This window comes from Misgurnus anguillicaudatus, chromosome 18, assembly GCF_027580225.2.
Source record: "Misgurnus anguillicaudatus chromosome 18, ASM2758022v2, whole genome shotgun sequence".
In the NCBI taxonomy this organism is placed as follows: domain Eukaryota; kingdom Metazoa; phylum Chordata; class Actinopteri; order Cypriniformes; family Cobitidae; genus Misgurnus; species Misgurnus anguillicaudatus.
In genome coordinates, this window is record NC_073354.2 from 9441774 (window position 1) to 9468007 (window position 26234).

Here is a 26234-nt window from a genome sequence, read left to right on the forward strand (position 1 = left end):
AGGGGAAATTACTTTTGTTACAACTTCAGATATACATTACATACATGTCATGATTTCGGTCTTATTGGCTGCTTTGTCTTTGTTTCACTATGTGTTGTGTTTTTGTTTTGACAGCGCGTCTCCCACCTGGTGATCTCATTATCTTTGACTCTTCTCACCAGCGTCCCGCACCTGTTCCTCATTATTGCCCAATCCGGTTTGATTTAAATTCCCCTCGTTTCCTTTGTTCCTTGCAAGTTCGTCTTAGTATGTCCATGCCCGCTAGCATTGTCTAGTTCTTGTCTTGTCGTGCTATACGAAAGTTTACTTATTAATATCTGCGTTCTCTGCTGCCTTTGCCCCTTTAGATTCCCCGCCTCGTTGACACTCTGTTGAAGATTAGTTTCCAGTTATCGCCTTCACTCGGCTGGTTTGTGTTTATTTACTGCTGTCAGTCTCCCCCGGCTGGTGTGGCAACAATCGAGTCTAGTGCTCTCTCCGTCTGTGGATTCTCCGAGCACTATCCTACGTCTTGCGCTGTCCAGCTGCAGTGCGCTGTCCAGCGCGACATATCTCTCTCTCTCTGTGCCCCGCCAGGAACATCTCTCTGTGCCCCGCCAGGAACATCTCTCTGTGCCCCGCCAGGAATATCTCTCTGTACTCTGCCAGGAATACATCATTGTGGAGTTCGGATGTGCGAGTGGATGTCCTACGGCAATGCTGTGTTTCCCACTCAAGTGACTTTCCCGAACGGATCGTTGTGTCCCGCTTACCTAGTGTTTTCTTCCCTTCATTGCATTCCTACAGACACTGAGAGTTATCTATTATACATACTACTGAGTTACAAGTGTTTTCTTCTCTTCATTGCATTCCTACAGACACTGAGAGTTATCTATTATACATACTGCTGAATTACAAGTGTTTTCTCATATATATTATTCTGATGACATTGAGCAGGGCCGTTTTTTGCTATGGGCAATGTGGGCGAATGCCCAGGGCGCAATCTATGTGAGGGCGCACGAGCGCCCTAAAAAAAATTATATCAAAACCGCTCATTTCCATGTCAAGTTATTGCTGAGAAACGCAGGTTGTGTGCGTGTCAGAAGAGGCACGGGTGAGGGGGGCGGGGAATCAACTTGCGACTGCAAGTCCCTCGCTCTCCTTAAGGGGGGCAAACGAGGGATTGACTGATCCCAGGCCAGAGGCCACACAACACAAACTGCTGCGTCTGCTTCCAAATAAATTTTATTTTTCATTCCTAAAATGAACATAGACCCATATATATACCTACGAACATGTAATTAATTGGGTTATGTGAAAAAGATTCTGTAGAGTCATCTATGTGACTCACGTCACGTGACTCCGGTTGATTGACGGGCAAAACGGACGTTGTTGTTGGCAAAATTTAATGCAAAGTTAATGATGTCGAGTCTTCATCTTCATCATCATGGATCAAATTAAAAGACCAAAGTAGCCATCTCAGTTGCCCGGTTCAGATAAAGAAGAAAAGAAAATGAGGAGAAACGGGCAAAAGATAAAGGTATGCCGATTTCTATGAGTGACAACGTGAGTGACAGTAGGAAATAGGCTATTTATATTAGCCTCGCTCTTGCTAATATGTTGCTATTAGCCACAGAATACGACTGTATTTGGTTTTAGTTTTGCTGAACTAGCAACTATTAGAATTGAGGCATCATGTCATGCAACTAAATTCACTTTACAGTCTAGTTTGTGTGTGCAACACAAAAAGTGCAAATTCACACAGACCTCCTGACTGTGTAATTTTTTATTGCTTTACGCTATATGTGTCAACTTAAATAACTTGTAATATACATTGACATGGCATTTTGTAAGCTACAGTGATATAGCTTTTTAAATAATTTGTAGTGTATGCTTAGTTTATAGGATGTTAACAAATACTAATAAAATGTGTGTTATGGCCATTTTAATTGAGTAACTGATGCATGTGTGAAATAAGTGTATCTAACTTACATAATTGTATCTTAATTGTTAATTCAGGGGCACTTCTGAAATATTTTAGAGCTAGAGCACCCACTGGCCAAAATGAGGAGTCAGATACTTCCACAGCAGCAACTGTGTGTATGTGTGCGCGTGCGTGCGTGCGTGCATGAGTGGGTGTTTATACTGTATTACATGTTTTTCTCTGTTCTTGTTACCTTTTTGTATTTAAGATTATATATAACAAAATAATACATGTTGATGGCGGGGTTTGGGGGTAATTCTTTTTTTTCTGGGGGCGGCCAAGGGATGGTTCTCCCAGGGCGTAAATCTAGCCAGGACCGCCACTGACATTAGCCGTGTTTGCACTATCGGGCTTCAAGCGGGCGTGCCAGTGCCTGCCGAGGCCTGTCGCGTTTGCATTGTCACTTCCGGGGCATGATCGTGCTTCACTGGTGCTTCGTTGGTGCTTAAGGCCCCGCTTTTCTGGCCCGCCGAAATCGTTGGGCCAAAGCGGGCTTCTCGGGGCTATGGGAGTGGTAAAGGTCTAAGGCGGAGTTTATCTGAGTCTCTGGCAAGATGCGCATCCATCTGTCTGCAGATTTAAAACTTTAAATATAACCGGGATCAGCAGTAATTTACTGTTTCACGGAAGATGCCTGCTATGTTTGTACTTCGGACTGAAGAAAATGATCTGCATATGTAAAAAACAAAGACGCGTTACAACGCCGAACTCGCCACGCTAAGGATCCGGCGCACACCGCTACCGGTTCGGGAGAAGTTTATAAAGTTTCGGGCACAGAACAAAGTGTTTAAAGTGCAACAGTGCTGAGAAATTAAAGATGTGTGTTGAATCATCATTTAATCGTCCATCACTCCATGTATTAAAGCGATCGAGTCACGATGGTATCTACAGTCGGTGAGTTAACATGCTACATAACGTTTGCATACAAAACACTTAAAATACAAATAACGATTGCAGAAGTGTCTTACATGGGTCTTTGTTGTGTTTTTTGTGTTATAGTGTCATCTCTGTTGAATTTTTTAGTCAGCCCTTAGAAAAAGTAACCATGGTTTTATTATAGTCATAGCCATGCTTTCTGGTATTTTGGAGATTAATTAAACTCTTATATGAATGTAGCAAACTTTATATGTCGGTATACTGTATGTGTATTTACAAACCCTTTATACAAAACGTCACATGTGCTGATTTCTTTTGTGTCCGTTTTACAGAAAAATGCCAACGTAAAGCTTTCAGTTTGTCATCCAGGATATTTTATTTTGTGTATGAGAGATGACACAGCAACAAATGCAAGAGTAGGTGATGAAACGAAGATGATGATGATGATGAGACGACAGGAGCCATGGATGTTGAAATCAGTCCGGAGGAGATGTCTTTAAATACACTGTTTGTGCACTGATATAAACTATGTAAATAAAGTACCGCGCTATTATTACTACGGCTGCTTGTCAGTTTATTGAAAATGATTGCTTAATAATCACATCTGAAACACAGAAATGGTAAGATGCAACAAAATGGTAAATATAACCATCATTAACTTAACCACTGTAACATAGCTTTTTAAATACTTGTGTATATTCAGAGTTGATTCTTAACGCGTAAATTTTCTAATGATTTCTCAAACGTTTTGATTTTTGAGATGCAAGTAAAGTGATTTTCAGTTCTATTCAGCTATTCGAGGCAGTTCTTTATAGACAAAAGTATTGATTGATTGACACATTATTGAAATAGCTATTAGACAGTTACCTTGTGTTTCATGTGATGCTCAACTATTAACGTTTTCATGATTAAAGATATCACACCTCTTATAATGTGTAAGTATGTTTACATCGCCATAGAACTATAATTACAAACGTAACGTTACATATTTAGACATGCATATTTTAAAATAAGATTATTTTACATAAATGTAAAACTAGGACTCGTTATAATCTTTAAAATATTGTGTATATAGTATAATGGCACATTAGGTAGATGAACGCTTTATTTGTAATTACCACTTCATAAAGTTTACTATTGCTTATTGATCTGATCTCGTCGTGAGATCGCTCGTGTGCAGCCAACATAAACTTCAAGAGTAACAGCGCGGATGAAGCAAACATCTCTATCTTCTCATCTTGGCTTTCACCGTGCAAACAGCCGCCTCAGTTATGTTCTTTATGTTTGTTGTATGATGATGCGATCTCACTCCCGTCTCCTGTCAGATTGAAGTGACTTCCTCACGGTAAAACAGGCGGAGTTGTGTGACATTACATCCAGGTAGGCGTATTAAGGGCGGAGTTTTCTGAACCGCTGCGGCGCTATTGGCTTGACAATGCAAACGCGTCGTGATTTTGGCTACACAGCTGGAGGTCTGAGGCTATTGGCTCCGTGAGGCCCGTTTGAAGCCCTGGCTCGCACATGCCCGATAGTGCAAAAGCGGCTATTGAGTGTTTGTCTAACTACACATATTGAAAAAATACCTCTGCGCTGGGATTCCCGTCTTGTGTATTCCTAACAGGACATATATTTACATACAACATATAATATTATAACAACATATAATATAAAATAAACTTCACCATTTTCAATGTCCAGACAAACATATTTTACCTTCGTTTTTAAGTTAGGATCACACGTCGATTAACAGTGGTAAAATATTCTCAGTTACATACCTAGTATATTTTTATATAGACATTTTTTACGAAATAGTACTATTGCTGGCTTTTTTAACTTATAAATAATTCATACATTGAACAAAAATAATAATGGGTTTAGTTCTGATATTGTATACTTTTATAAAGAAATAAAGGTTTGTACTCTAAAAATACTTTACGTTCTCATCTCACCATATCCACAGGTACAGAGTCATTATATGCAATATATTCGTGGGGAAGCATTTAAAAAACATTTAAAAATAGATGCATTTGTTTAAAAGCAAAGCATTTATTTACTTAGCTACAGATGAATCAGTTCTTTACGCCTTCTAACGTCTCATAATCGGTCATCATTTATGTCCAAGAGACTCAATAATAATCTTTTACATTTTAATCCTTTAATTTTTCATATTAAAAAGGTGTGTTTGTGCTGCTTCGCATCCATGTTTGTCATCCCGTTAATAGTGTATGCGGATATCAACGCGCTCAAAAGACAGTTGTATAATAAAGCCCAAAATCTCTCATGAGGGGACGAATGCCCAGGGAGTTCAGAATTTCTGTGTGGGCATGCATCAGCCAAAGGTGTGTGAGTCTTTTCTGGGTCCTGGTGAGTGCGTACCCATGTCTTCAAAAGACGCAAGGCGGAGAAAGTGCGCTCAGATGTGGCCACGGAGATGGGTAGGCACAGAGTTTTTTTTTAGTTGGAACTGTTTTTCTGTCTTTATTTTTGCAGTGTTACTGTGATATGAATTATAATGTTGGGCTAGTAACGTAATAGTCGAATCGACTGTATGTTAACATCAGGCACCCAGCACTGGCTCTGTTGTTACTATTATCCGCGCAACAACTCCTTTGCATTTTGACTTACAGACACAGCTGCTAGCCTACAACACAATGCACGTCTCTTCTTTCTGCCTCTCGGTTGCGTACGCAACCAGTTAATGACGTCGCCGAGCAACCCATCTATAAATTGTTACTTAAAAAAAATCTCCCTCTCGCCAACAGGGGGTGCTGCAGCACCCGCAGCACCCGCAGCACCCCCAATTCCCGCGGCCATGACTCTCGCTGTGTGCTTTCGGTTTAACATTTCTCCATCAGATAAGGATATAAACGTTTGTTTTGTGACTGTTTCGGGGCACTTTGCACATGCTTATTTCAAAGACGTGTTTCGGCTTACGAGCACAAGCTCCAAGAGCTGAGGCAGCGCGTCTGTGAAGATATTGTGCAGGGGACGCGTTTGTGTGCAGGATGCAGGGATAAACGGACGTCTGACTGTAAAGTGCACGGAAACCGATATGCGGCTGAAAACGTATCATTTTAATTTGACAAAAGCACTCTGTTTTGTTTTAATTCTGAGTACACAAATAAAATAATTAAAATCAAATTATGTTTTACTTTTATCTGTTTAACAATTAATAACCATAAAAGTAATTTAAGGTTCAAGTTTCTCATTGTGTATTGTTATTCACGGGCATATAGTCAAATAGGGCTTGGGCGTCGTGACGTCATTACTTGTCGTGGCGGCCATGTTGATAGCCTCCTTTACTGCTGCGCTCCATGGGACGCTCTGTTTATAGACATACTTTCTCTCAATCGTGTGTCTTAATTTTATTAATTTGTCGTTATTTTTTCAACCATGGTCAACCGTTGCTGTATTAATAATAAAGTAACACATTAAAAGTAATTTACATTAAAAATGACAGATAAGGACAAAACTTCATTATGTTTTATTCAATATCAGAAACCAAACATTAACCTCAACCCCTCAGTAATGTGTATACATGACATATAAATGACATTTATATATACGACAGTGAAGTATAACATCTGAATATTAATTTATATAGCTTAAGTCAACGTTGAACATAAGGAAAATGTCCCGGTTTACTCGCCATAAATACGGGAAAATTTCAACATTCATCTTTCTGTTGCTATCCCTCTGTTGACAGCAAAAACTGCTGCATTTACTAAGCTAGTTGTGAAGCTAGGTCGTGCGTGACTTTGCTTACAGATTGGCGTGAAATCGTGCTCTCACAACAACCACGCTGTTATCTTAAAAGGCTCTTGATTCACTCTTTTTTCATATGGATCCAAACCGTTAATAGTTCCGATTTTGTCCACATACCGGTCCCTGTTTCCCTGTCAAACGTATCCCAGTAAATTCCACATCCTTTCCCGGATTTTAACATCTTTTTTCTTTCTTTTAATTCTCCCAACTCTGCTGCTTCTCCTCGTTCGACTTGCTGTATGTTTACATTCGCGAGGCCACCAACATGGCCGCCACGTCCCATAATGCAACGCGGCGCCCAAGGGAGAAAAAAAATCTTTTCTTTAAGAGTGTTGCAACAAAGGTCTTAACTGTCACCCTTACCTAAGTGTTTATACTAAGTATTTTACGGTTATCTCTGCCAAAACATGGCAGCGGAGAATTGGTTGCTAAAAAAATAACCAAAAGGCTATTTAATGTCTTACAGTTTCATTGGATTTGTGTCTGATTAATTTATGTTTATATAAATATAGGTTGGTGGATCTCTCCCTAAATCAGATTTATACTCAAAGTCTTATACTCAAAGTGGTTAAGGACGTTATAAGGACATATGACAAGTATATGGTTGACATGTACTGTAGTGTGTTCGGTTACAAATAATGTATATCATTTATAAAAATATAATTCACACATTTTTAAAAAAAGGCTTCTAAAACAACTCACAAAAGCACTGCTAGAGAAAACACACGTCATAATCAAACTTTCGACTGAAAACCTAATGGTTACTAAGATAAGACTCTTTTGACAAAAAGCCTCGGCCTAATATTACAATGGTCATGCACATTATTACACACACATGGTTTACAATAAGTCAAAATTAACTTTATATAATAAAAACATTCACAGCATTTTATAGATAAAAGGTTAATCGATCAATTGGTACAAAAAGCAAAACAATCCATTTCAGATGATTTATGTGTTTGTGGGTCTTTGTCTGTTCTATGTTGAGTTTATAGTGCCGTCTCTATCCTCCTCTGATAATCCCACAGAATGTACAGCGCTGGTGGTATCATCACTAGAAGGTGTGCTAACTGTCTGCACAGATTCTGCTGAATCGTCTTCCACACCACTAGTGATTATACCTGAGGTCGGAGTGATCGGGCCTTGATCACGTAATTCAGTGTCTGCCCGATCTGTGTGGTGTCCAGCATACCTACTCGACGTCTTATTGGAAGAATTTGAGTAGAAATCCCACAGGACTGCGTAGCACTTAGGGACAAAATAGCAGAGGATTATGCCATAGCTGGAGGCCAGAACGGCTGAAGCCTGAACAATGTGTTTCTGTTCTGTTTGGTTCTTATTAATGTAAATGGGAATAAAGCAAAGCCAGGCAAACAGGTGAATCAACATGCTAAAGATGATGGGTCCCGTGTCATTAAAATCCTGTGGGACTTTTCTGACCATGAAGGCAAGAAGGAAACAAATTAGGGCCAACAGAGCAATATAACCATGCATGACTGCGAAACCTGCAATAGATCCCTCGTTACAGATGACATACTTTACCATTCCTGTTTCAGGCCACTCCCTCTTTACATCAGGAGAGTCGAAAATCAGCCAGAACAACAGGATGACTCCCTGACCCACGGTAAGCATGAATACATTTATAAGTGGCTTGTGGAGTGTTTTAAGATGATGTTGTGTGCTCAGATTCATAGGCATATATGTCACGAAGGTGTAATAGGCTTTCACCAGGATGCTTGAAACACACAAAGTGAAACCAAGGCCGTAAACGGCCTGCTGCGCCTGACACAGAGGTTTGTTTGGCTTGCCAATAAACATGATTACATCAATGAAGCTAACCATCAGGCCCAGCAGCATAAAACAAGACAGTTTGAGATCGGCCATTTGGAATACTGGTTTGTCTCTGTGTGTGAGATAAATGATAAATGAAGTGAACACCAGAATGATGCCTATTGCTGTTGCCACTAACAGAATGATGGGATACGCTTCAGACCAGAAGAGATACATCTCATCAAATGGCTTGCATTCAGTTGCATTCTCTAGTGAGTGCTGTTCCTCTGGACATTTATGACAGCTGCTTTCATCTGTAAAAGAAGTCACATACAAACATCAGATTTGTATTACAGTTTTTTACAGACGCTAGGACACATTTCTCAATACTTAGGTCACTTTTGCAAAACTCTTCACACAAGGAGCACAACACCCTGCTGAAAAAACTGCATAAAACCAGCATGGACCAGCATGGGAATTATGCTGGTTTGATGCTGGTTTAGCTGGTGTTCACTAGCATACCAATACCAAAACACAACATATGCTGGTCTTGCTGGTATGACCAGCATGGGATGCTGGTGCTAATGCTGGTTCGGTGCTGGTATAGCTGGTGCTAATGCTGGCTTGGTGTTGGTTTAGCTGGTGCTAATGTTGGTGCAGATTCTGGTTTAGCTGGTGTTCACTAGCAAATCAGCTCCAAAACACACCATATGATCGTATTGCTGATATGACGTTTATTTCAGCAGGGCAGAAGTCTATGTGGGGTAAACTGAGGAGCAATTATCATTGCTTTAGCACAAAATGCATAATACGCAACTGAATAAGACAGCAATTTGGTACATTTTTACAGTAATATTTTAATGAAATATATTTTAAATCTTAAAAATAAATGCTATAAAAACAACTGGCCAATTGGAGAAGACAGAGTAGATTAGCATTACTATTGTATCTGTATCAGTGGATGGTGTGTTTACAAATGATTGTATTTTGGAATTACTCAGTGCAAAAAAAATAATAATACAGTTTTTCTCAGTCGGTTTGGTGCATTTCTCACATCACTATTTACATTTGCACAACAGTTAATGCAGTTCTCAAAACAATTAGTACAAACAGCAAAACCTAGTTGATAACCTGCAAAAGCGTGTCACTTGCTCAAAATGGATAGGTCATTCCTCATAAGAAAGTATTCATGTCAATAAAAGTGTCAGTGTCATCAAAATGAAAAGTCTTGACACCATTGTTTATGAACAATATAGTCAAATGGCTTAGTCATGTTTTCATTATGACAGTTTACTCTATAAATGTTTTCCCATGCAAAAAAGTTAATTATTGGTGACACTACCTGAAAATGCTCAAGACAGCACTAAATACTATTTGCACAGCTATTTGAAAAATACAGTAAGGTTACACATTACTGTATTTAGTGAGGTAACTGATTACAAGACACTGAATATGTATGTATGTTTCACATTTCCACTGCATATGCTCTTTGCAATTCTAATTTTGTTCACAGCATTGTGCAAAAGAAAAAAAATACACCCTTATTTACAACAAACAGAAACTCCCTTTGGGTAGAGCTGTACACAACTGTAAACAAAATTGCATATTGCAACTGAACATACAACATACATAGTACTGTAATCATTCTTGCACATCCAGATTTTTCTCTCTGTCTGGCCACATAAATTCAGAAATTTTTCTATTTAGGAGACATTTTCAGGAAAAAAAAGATTAAAAAAATTATTTTGACAACTAGTTCAACATTTTTGTATGTAATGGCTCAAGCAATGAAATGAGGACTATTCGTTTTATATGGAATGACTATTCAGCATTCACAAGTATAGTTAATTTTGACTGACATGACATAAGCAAATGATAATGTTATATCATTTAGTGTTCTGGAAGAATGAGATGATTTGAGACCTGAATAAAGTGTTTTGGTATTTGTAGTGCATTTTGAATGTGAAATGAACTGCTTTGCCAAGCTGAAAGTTTGTTAGTAGAACTGTGTGAAGAGTTTTGCAAAAGTGACCGAAGTATTGAGAAATGTGTCCTAGCGTCTGTAAAAAACTGTAGGATTGAACAATGTACAGAAGTGTGAAAAGTGTTGGCCCCCTTTCTGATTTCAGATCATTAAACAACTTTAAAAATTCTCAATACTTAGGTCACTTTTGCAAAACTCTTCACGCAGTTCTCCAAACCAACTTTCAGCTTGGCAAAGCAGTTAATTTCACATTCAAAATGCACTACAACTACCAAAACACTTTATTCAGGTCTCAAATCAACTCATTCTTCCAGAACACTAGCAAAGGTTGACAGCCGACAAGCACACTTTGTCACTCACAAAACAATGACCTAAAAAACACTAACAACATGTAGCATTATACGTTTTCTTGTGTAAAACAAGGATGCATCTCTGTTTATAATTCACTGCAATATATGTTACTGGAATGAATCAGTCATGATGCAGAATTCGTAAATATTTTATGTAGTTTATTTTTTCCACTGCATAATTCCAAAATGCAAGAATTTTTTATATACACACAAGCCACTGATCAAGAAACAATAGTAATGCTAATCTACTCGGCTGTGGACAGCTGTGGCTGGTCCAATTGTCCAGTTGTTTTATAGCATGTATTTTTAAGATTTAAAATATATTTCATTAAAATATTACTGTTGAAATGTAGCAAATTGCTGTCTTATTCAGTTTTGTATTATGTTATTGTTTTGAAAATAAGTTTAACAGTTTTGAAAACAGTATTTAAGCATGTGCAAATTGGCCTGTACGTACAAAGAGTTTGGGCAGTTGTTGTGTCTGAGTGAGAAAAGATTTCATGAAATTTGAGAGATGTAGTTATTGAATGCATTTTGTGCCAAAGCAATGATAATTGATCCTCAGTTTAGCCCACATAGACTTCTGTTGTGCTCATTGTGTGAAGAGTTTTGCAAAAGTGACCTAAGTATTGAGAAATGTGTCCTAGCGTCTGTAAAAAACTGTAATGTCAATATCAGTATTAAAATGTGTGAACTTTTTTTAATGAGTGTTATACCACACGCTGTTGAAGGCTTTATTCTGATTGGTTAAGAAATGTTCTAGTGGTATTGATTATTTTTCTATAAAATGCACACCTGACCTGTCAAATGTCTTATAATAACCACCACACCGATATCTGTGGTAACCCTGGTATAAGAGGAAAAATTGACTCCGGTCCTTTGAATTATTTAAAATTAATGCACACCCAAGATGTAGCTCAGCTTCAAACCATGCCGCATTACCACATTGGGTGTGCATTATTTTCAAATAATTCAATGTCCCATCATCAATTATTCCTTACATATTTTATTCGACCTTTACCCCAAGCAAACACTTCTCCATCTGTCTGTCAGTTAGGTTACTTTCTTGTCCCTAACATGACTCCACACAATTTCTTCTTCAATCAGTATTTTACCTCTTACTTTCTTTATTTGTGCATTCATTAGCCAGATGAAACAGAAGCAGAAAGATAACTGAGTAAAAGGAATGTGTACAGATTTACCGTATTTATTAGTGTAAGTTCCTTCAGTACAAACAATGCAGCTGATGCAGCAGGAATTATTTGTCACGCTCTTACTGCTGCCCGGCCCGCAGGACTCTAAGCATTTAAACTGGACCTGGACTGAAGACTGCAGGACACAAGAGATGATCTTTAATGATGAACTCTTTAAATGAAAACATTGATTGTGGAGAACAGAACTCACGGTTAACTCCTGGAATTCATTCAGTAGCTCCACTTGTCCTTTTTCTAAGAGAAATTTTCCAACAACTTCAATATTTCGACCAACATCAGTTTTCTTCCACCGTATGAGGTCATAACCATCCGTAAAGTCCCCATTCTCATCAAAGTAATGTGTAGTGCCATCAAGTTTGAAATTCACACTGCGAATACTTTCCACCAGCTGCAGAAAAAAAATAAAGCTTTATTTATATGCAACCATATTTTACCTGAAATCTTAATGTTAAAATCTTGAAAATCTTATGGACATGTGTCAACTAGTGATGGGTGATTTCAAAGCACTACTTCACGAAGCTTCAAAACATTTATCTTTTGTCTTGATTCAGTGGTTTGGGCCATGTTTCAAACTGTCCAAGTCACCTGATTTTAGCAAACGAGGTTTCATTACGTCGTAACTGTTTTGAAAAGTTTTGAGTATCCAATGGGAGCTGACAACAAATGACATGTCTAATATGGTTGGGTGAACTTGGGTGAGTTTTATTATGCAAATTCCATTTCGCCTACTTTCTGTTAATAGACAGATTTAATGACAAACATGTGCATAAAACTAAATGGGGAGTTGGAGTGCAGGGCTCAACATAAAGGACTGCCCGGTGGCCCGGGGCAAACGTGAGAGATGTTCGGGCCAATAAAAAGTATTGTCGCTTGCCTGATTGGGTCAGTGCTTCACCTTCAGTTCCAAAAAATATATATTTTCATCAATGTATATTATATTTAACATCTTGGAAGCAGACATTTACTTGGGTAAAACACAACAAACAAAACAATGCAATATTTTGCACAGTTTGCTGTAAGTTTGCAGGTAAAGCAGAAAAGTTTTTCGTTAAAGCATGTCTGTTGTATATGTACACAATTAGATTTGACTTTTGAATTATTATTTTTAAATATGTGACACTGACATTTTTTTATTGGGGCCAGTGAAAATTTAGGCAGGGCAAGTGAAAACCTAAACCACTGGCCTGACCGGGCGGGTATAAAACATTATTTGCGCTGAGCCCTGGAGTGTTAATGTTTGCCCTACATAGAACTAAAAACACAGAATACATTTTTAATTAATGGATTAATTAAGTTAAATAATATTATTTTGTTAAAAAAGTGTATAATCTTTGGACTGAGATCTTGTTGGTTTAACAATGTTTTCACCAGAAGGTGGCACCATATTTATGTATTTCGAGCACTAATAATCATTTCTGAAATAGTGTCAACTACCTGCTTACGGAAACACAACAGATCATCACATTTTAACACGTTACATGTTAGACATAATCTTCCATTTAAGAAATCTTACCTGCCAAGGTGGAAAGTTGATTTCGCCACTGCAGGCGGTCTCGTTACATTTAAGAATTTTTTTGAGGCCATGAGCTACTGCATATATCGCCACTCTCTGACTGTAAACCTCTCTCAGGTCCACCACACCCAGCAATTCATCTACACTGCAGTTCAGAGGTGAGATGGAGCAGTTCCGTCGCAACTCTTTGTACTCTTCAATGAAGTCATTTCTTGCCCCTGGTGTTGGCCTGAGGTTTTTCAAGTAATCTTCAAACCCTGGTATATTCCCCATAGTAAAGGAAAAGCCGAAAATATCACCCACTTTATTTATGTCTGGCATCTTTGTTAATGGACCGAACATGGACCAGACATCACTTGCGATCCAGATTCTGTTTGTGTTGGTTTGAATCATCCATTTAAAAATCTTTTCCACCAGCTGTGGCTTTAGAATAAGAAGCACGACCTGTGCGGATGAAGCTCGTATAGTGTCAACAGCATCTTTGACCTGCTTATCAACATCCACGTGGTCCAAGTAATGCGTTACTTCTTTCTCGAAGGCGAAACATAATTTTCCCTTGGCCTCTTCCAGTACACTCTGGTGAGCTGCTCTACCGTAGTCATCGTCTCCATAAACCACACCGACCCAGTCCCACGAAAAATGGGTCATTAGCTTGACCAGCGCTTTAGTTTGGTGGACATCACTCGGAATGACACGCATGAAAGACGGATAACGCAGTTTGTCACTGAGGACTGGTGAAGAAGAGGTACAGCTGATCTGTTAACAAAAAGAGAACCTACATGCATCCCTCAATCATTTTCAATAATGATAGATTTACGTTCTTATCTGCCTTAAACTATTACATAACAGCATAACAAGGTGATTCTCTGACTTCATAAATTCTTAACAAATACACTATTGTAATTCTGTGGAAGACAAATGAAGAATCTAAAGATTCTTAACAAAGTTCTTGCCTTCCACCCTAAAATGAAAGGTATAAAAGCTGTCATGGTACCTTTTAATGTGCACATATTATGCTATTCGAATGGTCCATATTTGTTTTTGGGAGTCCCCAACAATAGATTTACATGCATGCAAGGTCAAAATATTTTTTATAATATGCATTTCATTTTTTGTAAAAGTTAGCCGAATTTCGCTTTCACAGCACAGAGCGAGAAAGATGACTACATTTCATGTATTTGCAGTAGAGACTATGTAGAATTTAGGCGCAGAGGCAGACTTAGCCAATAAGTGAGGTAAGCATCTGCTTAGGGCCCTGGGGAATTAGGGGGCTCCTAAAAAATACCAAGAAAGCTGTATAAATCATATATAACTTAGTTTTCTATCATATATTGTATGCCCTGTCTATAACCATTAAGATTTTGATGTTATTAATGCATATGCTGGAATGCGGGCCACCCATCCCAAATAGCTTAATGAAACATGCGCAAGCAGTTTGACGACTCGTCAGATGAGAGTGGAGCAGACCAAGTTTAGAGTGAGAGCGTGCAAGAGTAAGAATTTGCAAGCAGAAGGTGAGGAGACAATGAAACGCAGCTACCCCTTCGGTGCTGAAAAAAGGAAGTTGGTTAAACTCCCCCCCAAAAATCTTCTTTTTTCCCACAAACTTCCACAGTCAGTGCTGCTCCTATGAGTCCCATAGAAGCTGTAGGTGAGTTTACTACGGCCCAGAGAAATTTTGACAATGTGACAGTGAGTGTAGCCTGAAAAGAAGAACAGCACAGACACGAACAGCAAACAGGGACAGGGGGCAAATTCTAATCGGAAGTGATCATACCCATGCTTTATTCCCCCCAAATATTAACTTCTGTGTAAATTCTATAGCAGTGTTGTTTTCGTCAACAATGACGATAACAAAATGATTTTGTTGATGCACCTTTTTATGATGATAACACGACAATGACTAGCTAAAATGACTCTAAGATGACGAAAACATGACAAGGCGCTTTTGAGTTTTCATTGACGAGACGAGACAGAACGAAAATGATTATAAGTCTGACGTTCACAATGCATGTCATTTCTGCCTATTGTGCGTGAAATCTGTCTGTTTTCAGCTAAAAAGTATCAGCAATGCTGCCGCTTCCTATTCTTGTTTTGGCTACGCCCACCACCTGGCTGCCATCATGCCGCGCATGCGCACCAGATTTCACACAACAACAACAACACACCTGCAGCTGTAGCCATGACCCCAATAAACGGAAATGACAAGATTATTTATTGACCTACTTTTAGTATAATCCATCAGAAAGAAAAACGGAATGCATATAGGGAGACGACGGTAAATGTGGCTACAAACTAGTTGGGAAGAATACCACCAACCTCAAGCGGGCACCTGAAGGCTCATCACGCTAATATTTTTTTAAAGGTAAATAACAAGTCACGCTGTTAACATATCATATACATTCACTTTTACTCGACAATTGGCTTGTGACACATGTCATGGTAACTTAAGGTTTTACATGTATCTACTTGTCAAACCTAAGCCCATTTCCAATACTTTTGTGGTGTATTTAAATAACAAGGCAAGGCACGCGTTTCTCAACTTTATAAGCGAGGTCTCAGCGTAACACACACACTCAACATGAGGCTATATCAGGCTCAACTGTTTTTGTAATGACATGCGCAGAAGGCACAACGACAAAAACAACGGCAAGCCGTCAGGGACAACCTTAATGCACATTTTAATAGTATTAAATACACCACACCATTGACTAAAACTTGACTAAAACCTTTTATGTTTTGTCGATTAAAACTTGGCTAAAACTATCAAGTTAACAAGTGACTAAAATGTGACTAAAACTAAAAAGCATTTTTGTCCAAAAGACTAAGACTAAAAGGGCTGCCAAAAACAACACTGCTGTGTAGAAGGAGTTGCGCAATTGTGTCTCATAGCCTAGTGTATTGTCGTTAAAAATACACTTGGTGAAGGAGCAATGAAAACAACATTATCTTCTCTTTATCTGAAGCATTTATGCAACGTCCCCTTCCTAGGAGCACAAAAATGCTGGGTTCGATGGCATCGCATGTTGAAAATTAACACGGCGATTTACAGAAAGTGAAAGTAACACATTAAATTTGGTGTGGCTATGTATACTGTGTTAGACTTGATGATACTAGGTCTAGTGAACTTGTGTATTGCTGATCTTTTGTTGCTATAATTGCTTCTATTGTTACCTCATTTGTAAGTCGCTTTGGACAAAAGCGTCTGCTAAATGACTTAATGTAAAACAGATCTGGAAAAGTGTTTTGTAGCTTTCATAAGGTATAATTCCTGTGTGCCATACTTTAAGGCTTATTACCAGCATTAAAATATTTATGTGAAGAACAGACTAAAATTCAAGATGTTATTTATTGATAATATTCTTATCTGAAGGGAAAAGATGATTAGTTAATAAAGATACGATCTAAGCTTGACAGACGTGTTCACTGTGTACTGTTATTGTATGTACGAGCTGAATTAGGATTCTTTAATAAATAATATATTTGATATGACATAAAGGTAAGTAAATAATGACAAAACTTTCACTGAAATTAAGGTAACGTTAGACCTGTTTAGTACCTGAGGAAACAAGTAGAGGCCGAGGAGTTTGGCAATAGCGATAGATAATTCAGAGTATCCTTCTCCCAAAAGTGCTTTCACTGACGGACGGAAATCTGAGTAGTCGGAGAGAACCGGCAGAGATCCGTTTATAGCCAACAGATGTTCCAGACAGTGCAGTGCTTTGGGGGGAGATGAACACGGGTCACAGACTACATATCCAAACTTGATTCCCGGAAGAAATGAAGAATTATTGATTTCTTCAATTGTGTGGATGGCAGCCAACGATCGTACAAACGTGATTGGATTAAAACTGGCAATTAAAGAAAGTGCATTTTGTTAGCATACTTTTTTTTCAATTGAACAAATAACACAGTGTTTGGGGATTGTGTCTTGTACTTACTCAGTGCAGATGAATGGCTCTGGACGTGTTCGCTTGTGTAGATCAATGACTTTTGAGTGAATTGATGACAAAATTGCACAATTAACATCTCCACGCAGGTATGCTCCACTCAGAGAATTAGGAATGTCACAATGGACCAACAAATCCAAGCCCACGATCAGCCCCAGTGCACAGACATAGAGACAGGAGGTACAGGACTTCATCTTGAAAATGTGTAGACTGCTTTAAGCAGTTTTCTTATAAATGGGTTGTTGTTGTTTTTAGTGACATGAGTCAATCTTTCATTAGGATTTACCAGAAGCATTCATAAATCGACCTGCTTGGTTGCATTTCTTTAATATTTGAAAGAAAAGCAGTTTCGCTTTTGTTGTTACATATCACAGTACAACAACTGCATTGGTAATGTCTGCTTTGGTGGATACAATTACAGTAATAAGATATTATGAGTAAAACTTTCTATGAAAGTAAAGTGTGGTTTTATTGCATTATAGTGCAGAGATTATGCTTTAATAAAAACCTTATAACAGCTTACGTTGTATTGTCTCATAAATATAACAGTTACAGTACATTATAATACTTACCAATTTGTGGTTTTAACGTTTAAAGGTTTATAATACACGATGAACGTCTCAGTTACGTATGTAACCATCAAGGATGAGAACGGAGATGCCACGGCATGACTGACAAATTGGGAACGCGCTTTGTGGGACCAATCTGGTTTAAGAAACTTTTAAACTCTTGAAAAGCCCCCCCACTCTGGCCCAAACCAAGAAAAGACCTACTTTCAACAAAGGGGTTGTTTTTACTAAACCATTTAGAGCAGGGATGGGCAACTTCGGTCCTGGAGCACCGGTGTCCTGCAGACTTTAGTAAGACCTTAATTGGCCGCTTCATGTGTGTTTAATTATGGTTGGAGCTAAACTCTGCAGGACACCGGCCCTCCAAGACCGAAGTTGCCCATCCCTGATGTAGAGTATATGCATAACTATGGTATCATTAGAAAGAAGACACTTTGAGCTTCATTTTCCAGGTTTCAAGTACAGGCTAAAGAACATTGAAATAAAAAAATGTTTGCATAACATCTTTTTTATTACTAAAAAACCTAATGATAAATATGTGTATACAAGACAAGTGCCTTTTCTAAGTGCCATCAGCCCCAAAATAAAAGTCTTTGTTTACATGCATACACGTTTGTTCTTATTATTTTTTGTCCTTATGTTAGAGTATAAAATGCCGTTTCCACACCAGGAAATCAAACGTCACACAAAGATTGTTGGATTCATGTTATAATTGGCTACACGTTCTGTCTATCAATATTTTCCATGAAGCCATTGGAGGAATGAGCTTTTTTCGCTGAGATAGCCAAGCATCTAGTGCCGGCGAATCAGCAGCAGTACAGCAAAGCCGTGGCGATGGGACGTTACGTCTCCGTTGCCTTCTATCAGGGAATGAGGGTTACATACATATGCCTCCTCTGGGGGCAGCGCTTACAAGCTCACCATGGAGTGGTGGGAATCTTGGGCATATAGCCGAGTTACAGTCTAGAGTCAACAGGCCCAAACTGTAGGCACAAATCATCGACCGAAAATTCCAGTGCATCTGAACCGAGTGTGGGTCATCTCTTGGGAGGCAAATGGGTATATCTGTGTAACCACTTACCTTTGCGTACAGCACGACCCTAGAAGGAAGAAAAGCCCCAGTATTGTGTTACCACTTACCTTTGCCTACAGCACGAACCTAGAAGGAAGAAAAATCCCAGTATTGTGTAACCCTTACCTTTGCTTACAGCACGAACCTAGAAGGAGGGAAAATCCCAGTATTAGGTAAACACGTACCTTTGCTTACAGCATGAACCAAGAAAGAAGAAGAGCCCCAGTGTTGTGTGACCACTTACCTTTTGTCTACAGCACAAACCCAGACGGAAGAAGTGCCCCCACGTGCATATTGCCCGCCTCAACCAAGAGCCTAAGGAGAGGGAGAGAAGAGGATTAGACATCTTGTCAATATCGGCCGTTGGAATACCCCTGGCACTGGGTGGGACTTGTAGACAGTACAGTAACTACCTTTTCTTGTGATTGCCTCCAGAAGAAGAGGAGCGCGCCACGGGCACAAGTGAGGAAAGTCCAAGGACCTTGACCCCCGCCCCCGTGGGCCCCCGCCTGGAGGCGCAACGAATTAGTGTTTTACACTGCCCCTTTCCCCCCGATTTTAAGTAATTTAATAAAGATTTGTTTTAATTATAACTTCCTACTCGTGTGTTGGGGTGGCTTTGGGACCTTCTCGAGGTGGAAACTAGGAAGGGGCGTGACCCTTTAGCTATCTCGGGTCCGCTCCGACCTGTGACAGATTCATTGATCAGATCACAAGTGGACGAGAGAGACACATTATGTTTACACCTGGTATTTAAATCCGTCTCTTTTGTCCACTTTCGACCGCTTCTGTCCTGAATACTGTGAGGGGGTGGTCTGTTGAGATGGTGGGTCTCTCCGCTGTCATTCAAACGCGAGCGGGAGTAATTATGAGTTTATATGGACGCAAACTAATATTATGTCCACTGCTTGTTTAGCAAGTAAACATGCTGCACAGTGTTTTGTACATGTATATGTTAGAGCTTTCTCTGAATTTTCAGCGCAATTGATGAGAAAGGATTGCGCAACTTTCACACGCTTTCAAAACGAAACTACGGATATCAGCCGCTTAGTTTTATCAATGAAAGGCTAAAAATAGCGCGGTTCACCGAATGTTCACGCCAGAAGTCAAAAAAGACGTAAAACTTGTGTTTAATACCTCAGATTAGATAAATGGGCGGAGAGAAGGGAGTCGCGTGTGGCTGTTCGAACGCATTCAACCACATATGCGTTCCGCAACTCCAAAGCGATCCGATCGTAAGTGGTTTCGACTACCTCTGGATGTGGTTGAAAGTGGTCAACAGTGGACGAACTCAAAACGTTTTGAACACCGTTTACACCTGGCATTAACATCGTCCACTTGTGATCCGATCAACGAAAACGCATGTTAATGCCAAGTGTAAACAGCCTCTCAGATGCTTCCGACTCCACAGGAGGAGGTGACGGGCGAGATGCGACAGGTGACGAGAGTGCAATCCACCTTTGCAGTTATACGCAACAATCACTGTGTTGTCTGTGCGGACTAAGACATCCTGTCCTTGAAGCTCGTCTTTGAGATGATTGAGTGCAAGATAAACAGTCCACAGCTCGAGGGAGTTGATGTGCCAGTACAGTTGGGGTGCCGCCCAAACCCTGTATGGTGCAGGCCGCTGTGCCATGCCCTCGGGAAACGGTCATGAAGCCAGCACTGAAACGGTCTTATATGAAGCAGTCCGAGCGGTGTCACGGCCGCCGCAGCTGGCATATGCCCCAGGAACCTCTGAAATAGTTTTTGTGCAACTGCTGTCTTGCCATTGAAGGTATTTATCCAATTCAGAAGTGACTGTACACACACTTCTGTTAGATGTCCCTTCAGTTTGACTGATTCCAGTACCATACTGAGAAAAGAGATTCTCTGCATGGGGCAGAGTTTTTTCTTCTCCCAGTTGACCCGAAGACCCAAATAAGTGAGGTGTCTGAGCACTATAGGTCTCTGTGTTCACAAAGCATCTTACGAGATTGGGCTATTATATGCCAATTGTCAAGATAAACCAGAATGCAAACAACGTGTTCTCTCAGGGGCACGAGAGCCCTCCATGTGACGTACGTAAAGACACTGGTAGAGAGAGACTTCACAAATGGTAAAAGGCTGTTAACACTTGGCATTAACAGGCGTTTTCGTCGATCGGATCACAAGTGGACGACGTTAATGCCAGGTGTAAACGTTTTGAGCTCGTCCACTTTCAACCACATTCAGAGGTAGTCGAAACCCCTTTCGATCGGATTGCTTTTGTAGTGTAAATCCACATGTGGTTGAATGTGTTCGAACAGCCACACGCTGTACTGAGCACAATGTTTTACGTCTTTTCTGACTTCTGGCGCGAACACATGGTGAACAACACTATTTTTAGCCTTTCATTGATAAAACTAAAGCGGCTGATCTCTGCAGTTTCATTTTGCTAGCGTGTGAAAGTTGCGCAATCCTATTTCATCAATTGCGCTGAAAATTCAGAGAAAGCTCTAACATATACATGTACGAAACACTGTGCAGCATGTTTACTTACAACAAAAGCAGTGGACTCTGACATAGTATTAGTTCCCGTCCATATAAACTAGTTTTTACTCCCACTCACGTTCAAGCGACAGCAGAGAGACTCGCCCACCGTCCCAACAGACCAACCGCCCACAGCACTCAGGACAGCAGCGGCCAAAAGTGGACAAAAGAGACGGATCCAAACACCAGGCGTACACGCGATGTGCCTCTCCCGTCCACTTGTGATCCGGTCGATGAAAACACATCTTAATACCAGAAGTGGAAACGGTCTGAATCGAGCAAGAAAAGTATGTGTCCTTCAGGTCTATGGCTGCAAACCAATCTTGGGGACGGATGCATAAAACAATGCTTTTCTGCGTCAGCATCTTGAATGGAATTTTGTGAAGTGCACGGTTCAGCGAGCGCAAATCCAAGATCTTCTCATCTTGGTTAAAGGGACCGGCTCTATCGCGTCCTTTGCCAGTAGGACTGAGATCTCCGCACACAGTACATGTGCGTCCGCATTTTTCACCGAAATGGATGCCCGAAAATTTTGGGGGATGCTGGGCAAACTGAATCGCATAACCGAGTCGGATAGAGCATAAAAGCCAACGCAATGGACTGGAAAGCTGTTGCTAGGCTCTCAGGAACCACGCGAGGGGAAATAACGGCACTATTGATGTACCTACAGTGGGGCAGCCGAGCGGAGCAGAGGTGATTTGCCGGTGTGTGGGCCATGGCTACACGAGTATAGGTATTGTGTTGTATGACACTCACCTGTCTCTGCAGATGGGCAGCTGGGTTGGTGGGACTCTGATGTGGGGTTCCTAGGCTCCCAGGCAAACCCGCTTCCAACAGAGGAAGGGGAGGATGGGTGGTTTTCTGGCAGCCTGTAGCACCCGAGTTCCTCTGGAGAAAACACTCTTTTTGTGGTTTTGAGGGTGCCAGTGGAAAATGATTTAAATACCAGGTGTGAACAGAATGTGTCCCTCTACTAGTCCACTTGTGATCTGATCGATGAAAACACACCTTAATACCATCTGTATTGATGCCAGGATGCCAGGAAAAGTGTTGAGGAGTGGCTGTCAAAGGGAAAGAGACCAAGAAGGCCAAATTACAAGTCCTGGCCAAATGATATATTCAGAGTGCATTTTGTAGTGATTACAGCACAAGAATGTGATTTCTTTACTCAAGTCTGTGATAAAGTAGCCTAAAGCTTTTACAACAAAGTAAGAACAAGTTGATTGTAAGTTTAAAGGTTTACAGAAAGGCAAATATATGTTAAGAGTATGGTAAAGTAAAAAAAAATATGTATATAAAAAAGAAAATTATCTGGATCTGTAATTAATTTATGAATACATCAAACATGTTTGGACTTAGTTTTAGTGTTTCTTTTTTGTTTTACTTTTTACACCTCCCAGTGACTGGTCCCACCACATTGAAGCCCAGCACCACCAGCTGTACAACTTGGTGGCGCCCGTGCCACCCCTCTTAAATGTTAGTCTGGAGCCTTGAATTGGATCAGCCCTTGTCTCTTTACACATGTCTGCACACAATACTGGTAGAGTATCCAGCTGGTTTACTTGAAGTAACTTCACTGTGTCCAACCTAACTTAAGATGCGTTTGGCAGGGGTAAGCGTGATAACCCATCCACATTGCAGTGTTGTACACTGTCTCTGTACTGGATTTCATAATCATATGCTGCAAAAAACAAAGCCCATGACGCTGTGACATTGTGCTTCAGAGTTACTTTTTAACTAGGAGAATCATTTTTCAGTGGTTGCAACCATCAGGTAAAGTAAGAAACAACTTGAGAGCTGTTGTAAAACAGGAACACCGGGCAAGGTAGAGTTGTGTTTAATTAACAACAACTGTGCAAGATCTACAATAGAACGCTCAATCTTCTGTATAGCATGCTTTAATGCATCTCTGAACGACAGCAATTGCATGCCAAAGTCTGGTGGTGTCAAGTTGTCTGTGTACTGAAGCTCTACAGCAGGACCAGGGCACAAAACCCAAAGCGCTTTGCCATGGAATCTGTGTTTTTGTTGTCCTGTACATGCGTTGACTGTTGCACAGAAAATGGAAACCCTAAAATAATCCTTGGGAATGTGCAGACGTTGATCATTGCATCAAAATGCATCTTAATGTACCCTTGCGCGCTTGTGAGTAAATAAAGAACAAATGCATAACGCCTTAAAAACTCATAATAGAAATATTTTTTTGTGTTCAGTTAAAATTTATATAAATATCAATTTAATGTACATTGGGGCCCATCAAATGACGTGCCCCCACACACTGCGGGGGTGTCCCCTACGCCAGTGTGTGTCTCTCTGTGTGTGTGCCTGTGTGTGTTTAGCTCCAATCCCAGTCAAACACACCTAAACCTACAAAACAAGTTTTTAAATGCTACCTATACAATTACACGCGGGTGTGGTACAGCAATGTTGAAACCACAGTATGCAGGATGGTGAATCTAAAAAAACAGGTTAGTGACACTGTTGTAAACCATCTGGCTTAAAAACATAGTAACAGACCATAGCGCAGGTCACAAGGGTCTGTGATCCATAGATAGAGGGTCTGTAAAGTAATTTTCTATTAATTATAAAATTGTGCTGTATTTTTAAACATAAAATGATGCACTTACATTAATACATTAAAATATATATAGATGGGTTCAATCTTGTCACTTTCACTTTCAAAGGGTGTTCATTTTCATTTAATTTTTTATTTATTTGACAGGGACAATGCAAACAAACATAGTCTCAAAGCAAGCTTGTCACTAAAATGCTGCATAAAAAGTTTATAGCAAATGCTAATTTTCAACTCCTGTCCCTGGTTGGGCTCTAAATACAATAAAATGCACATACTTTACTATTACAATTTAAAATGATATAACGTGATATATTGGCGTCTCCTATCCCTGATTATACACAATAAAATTTACCCATGAAATTTATCCATAAAATGTACATACTACACATACATATATCAAACCACTCTTGCCTATATACATTAATTAAAAATGAGTACACCTTTGGTTTATTTTTAACCAGTTTTTTAACCTGGAAGTAAACACTTTAAAATCCAATACAGTCTTAATGTCAGATGGTAATGATTTTGGAGCTCTTCACATAGAATGTTGTCTGACCAAAACTGGTCCTGCAATATGGTATTTTACAGTAATGGTTTGTAAAACCCCTAGTGACTTGAATGCTGCTTTGTCACTCTACAAATGAACTTAGAGGCTCAGGTGCTAAGTGATTAATGCATTTGTGAATTAATGTAAGAAAACAAAAATTGCTAAAATTCTCAAAAGTCATTAAATTATATTTCTTAAAGGTCACGTTCTACCTGATACCATTTTTAAACCCTAGTTAGTGTGTAATGTTGCTATAATAGCATAAATAATACCTGTAAAATGATAAAGCTCAAAGTTCACTGCCAGGCGATATATTTTCTTCAATAGAATTACTCTTTAAAAGCCTACAACGAACGGCCCGTTTGGACTACAGCCCTCTATTTCCTGCTTTAATGACGTCAGTAAAACAGTTTGTTGACTAAACTCAGCCCACATGAATAAGTCAGTTACCAGCTTTGGCTCAAACGACTCTGCTAAGCTAAGCTGCTATCGAATCACAGCACACTAAACAAACTACACAATCAGAACTCAATACGTATTTCTGAAGGAGTGACTTCACATAACAAGGAAGACATCAGCCAGGGGGGTATTGCACAAAAGTAGAATTAAGAAAGCCAGGATAACAGACAAGGCCCAGCTTGACCTAGTTTAATCACCCCATCCTGGCTTAGTCTGTTGCACGATTGCTAAGCCAGGATGTGAACATGCAGCTATGTCAAGCTAGGTGTAGCTAGCTAGGATAAGTGCACGTTCACGGCATTCTTAAACAGACCACAGGATCGATCACAGGATCACTGATGCAAAAATTGATAAAACTCATAAAAATTAATCATGAAACTGCAAACACTTAACTACTACTATGTGCATATACAGTATTTGATGCAAAAAAGTGTGCATTATCTTAAAAAAGCTATTTTTTCCTATAACAATTTAAATTTGATAGAACTAAACAGAAATCATTAAATTATTATGAGATTTTTGTAAAGGATTTGATCATATGAAGAATTTTTTTGGGAAAATATTAGAAAAATGCCACCTGCTAAGAAGCAAAAATGCTGGTGTCTCTGTAATACCAAGAAACCCTCAATATGGGATCCTTCAGTGCATAAAAATGGATTTCAATCCCACCCCCAAACTAAAGCTTCCAAAAATACTACATTTGCTGTGAGCTTCATGAAGTTTTTAAACAGTTTTATTCATCGACATGCCAAATACACTGAATAGTATATTCTGGATTGTTGGTGAATAGCCACCATGTTCAAACAAGGCTGGTTTGGACTGGAATATTGGTAAGTAAGATGGTAGGTCCCTTTAGGGTGCCAAAAGGACATCTGGAAGATATGTAGAGTACCTAAAAGATGGGAAAAAATAAATCATGTCTTCTGAAATTAATTTACTTTCATGTAGGATAATACACTATAGCATGCTGCAAAAAAGCAAGACTGACTATCTAAATATGGGCATGAAATAAGAAAAAAATTAAGTTATATAAAAACTATCCTCTGACCTCTTTATGGAGCATCATTATATGAAAGATCTGTGAGGTGGGCAGCACTATAATTCAAATTCAAACAT

The 26234-nt window shown here is 39.5% G+C and overlaps 1 protein-coding gene across 1 annotated transcript; it reads right to left on the minus strand.

Annotated features, from left to right (window-relative positions):
* Positions 1-7443: 7443 nt before the first annotated feature.
* Positions 7444-19356, minus strand: LOC129428924 (G-protein coupled receptor family C group 6 member A-like). Its single transcript, XM_055185292.2, has 6 exons — positions 17377-19356; positions 16995-17286; positions 13436-14191; positions 12113-12310; positions 11911-12037; positions 7444-8688 (listed from the first exon to the last, which is right to left on the minus strand). Exons 1-6 carry the CDS (start codon positions 17577-17579, stop codon positions 7583-7585), a joined length of 2682 nt encoding a protein of 893 aa, XP_055041267.2. The 5' UTR covers positions 17580-19356; the 3' UTR covers positions 7444-7582.
* Positions 19357-26234: the final 6878 nt, after the last annotated feature.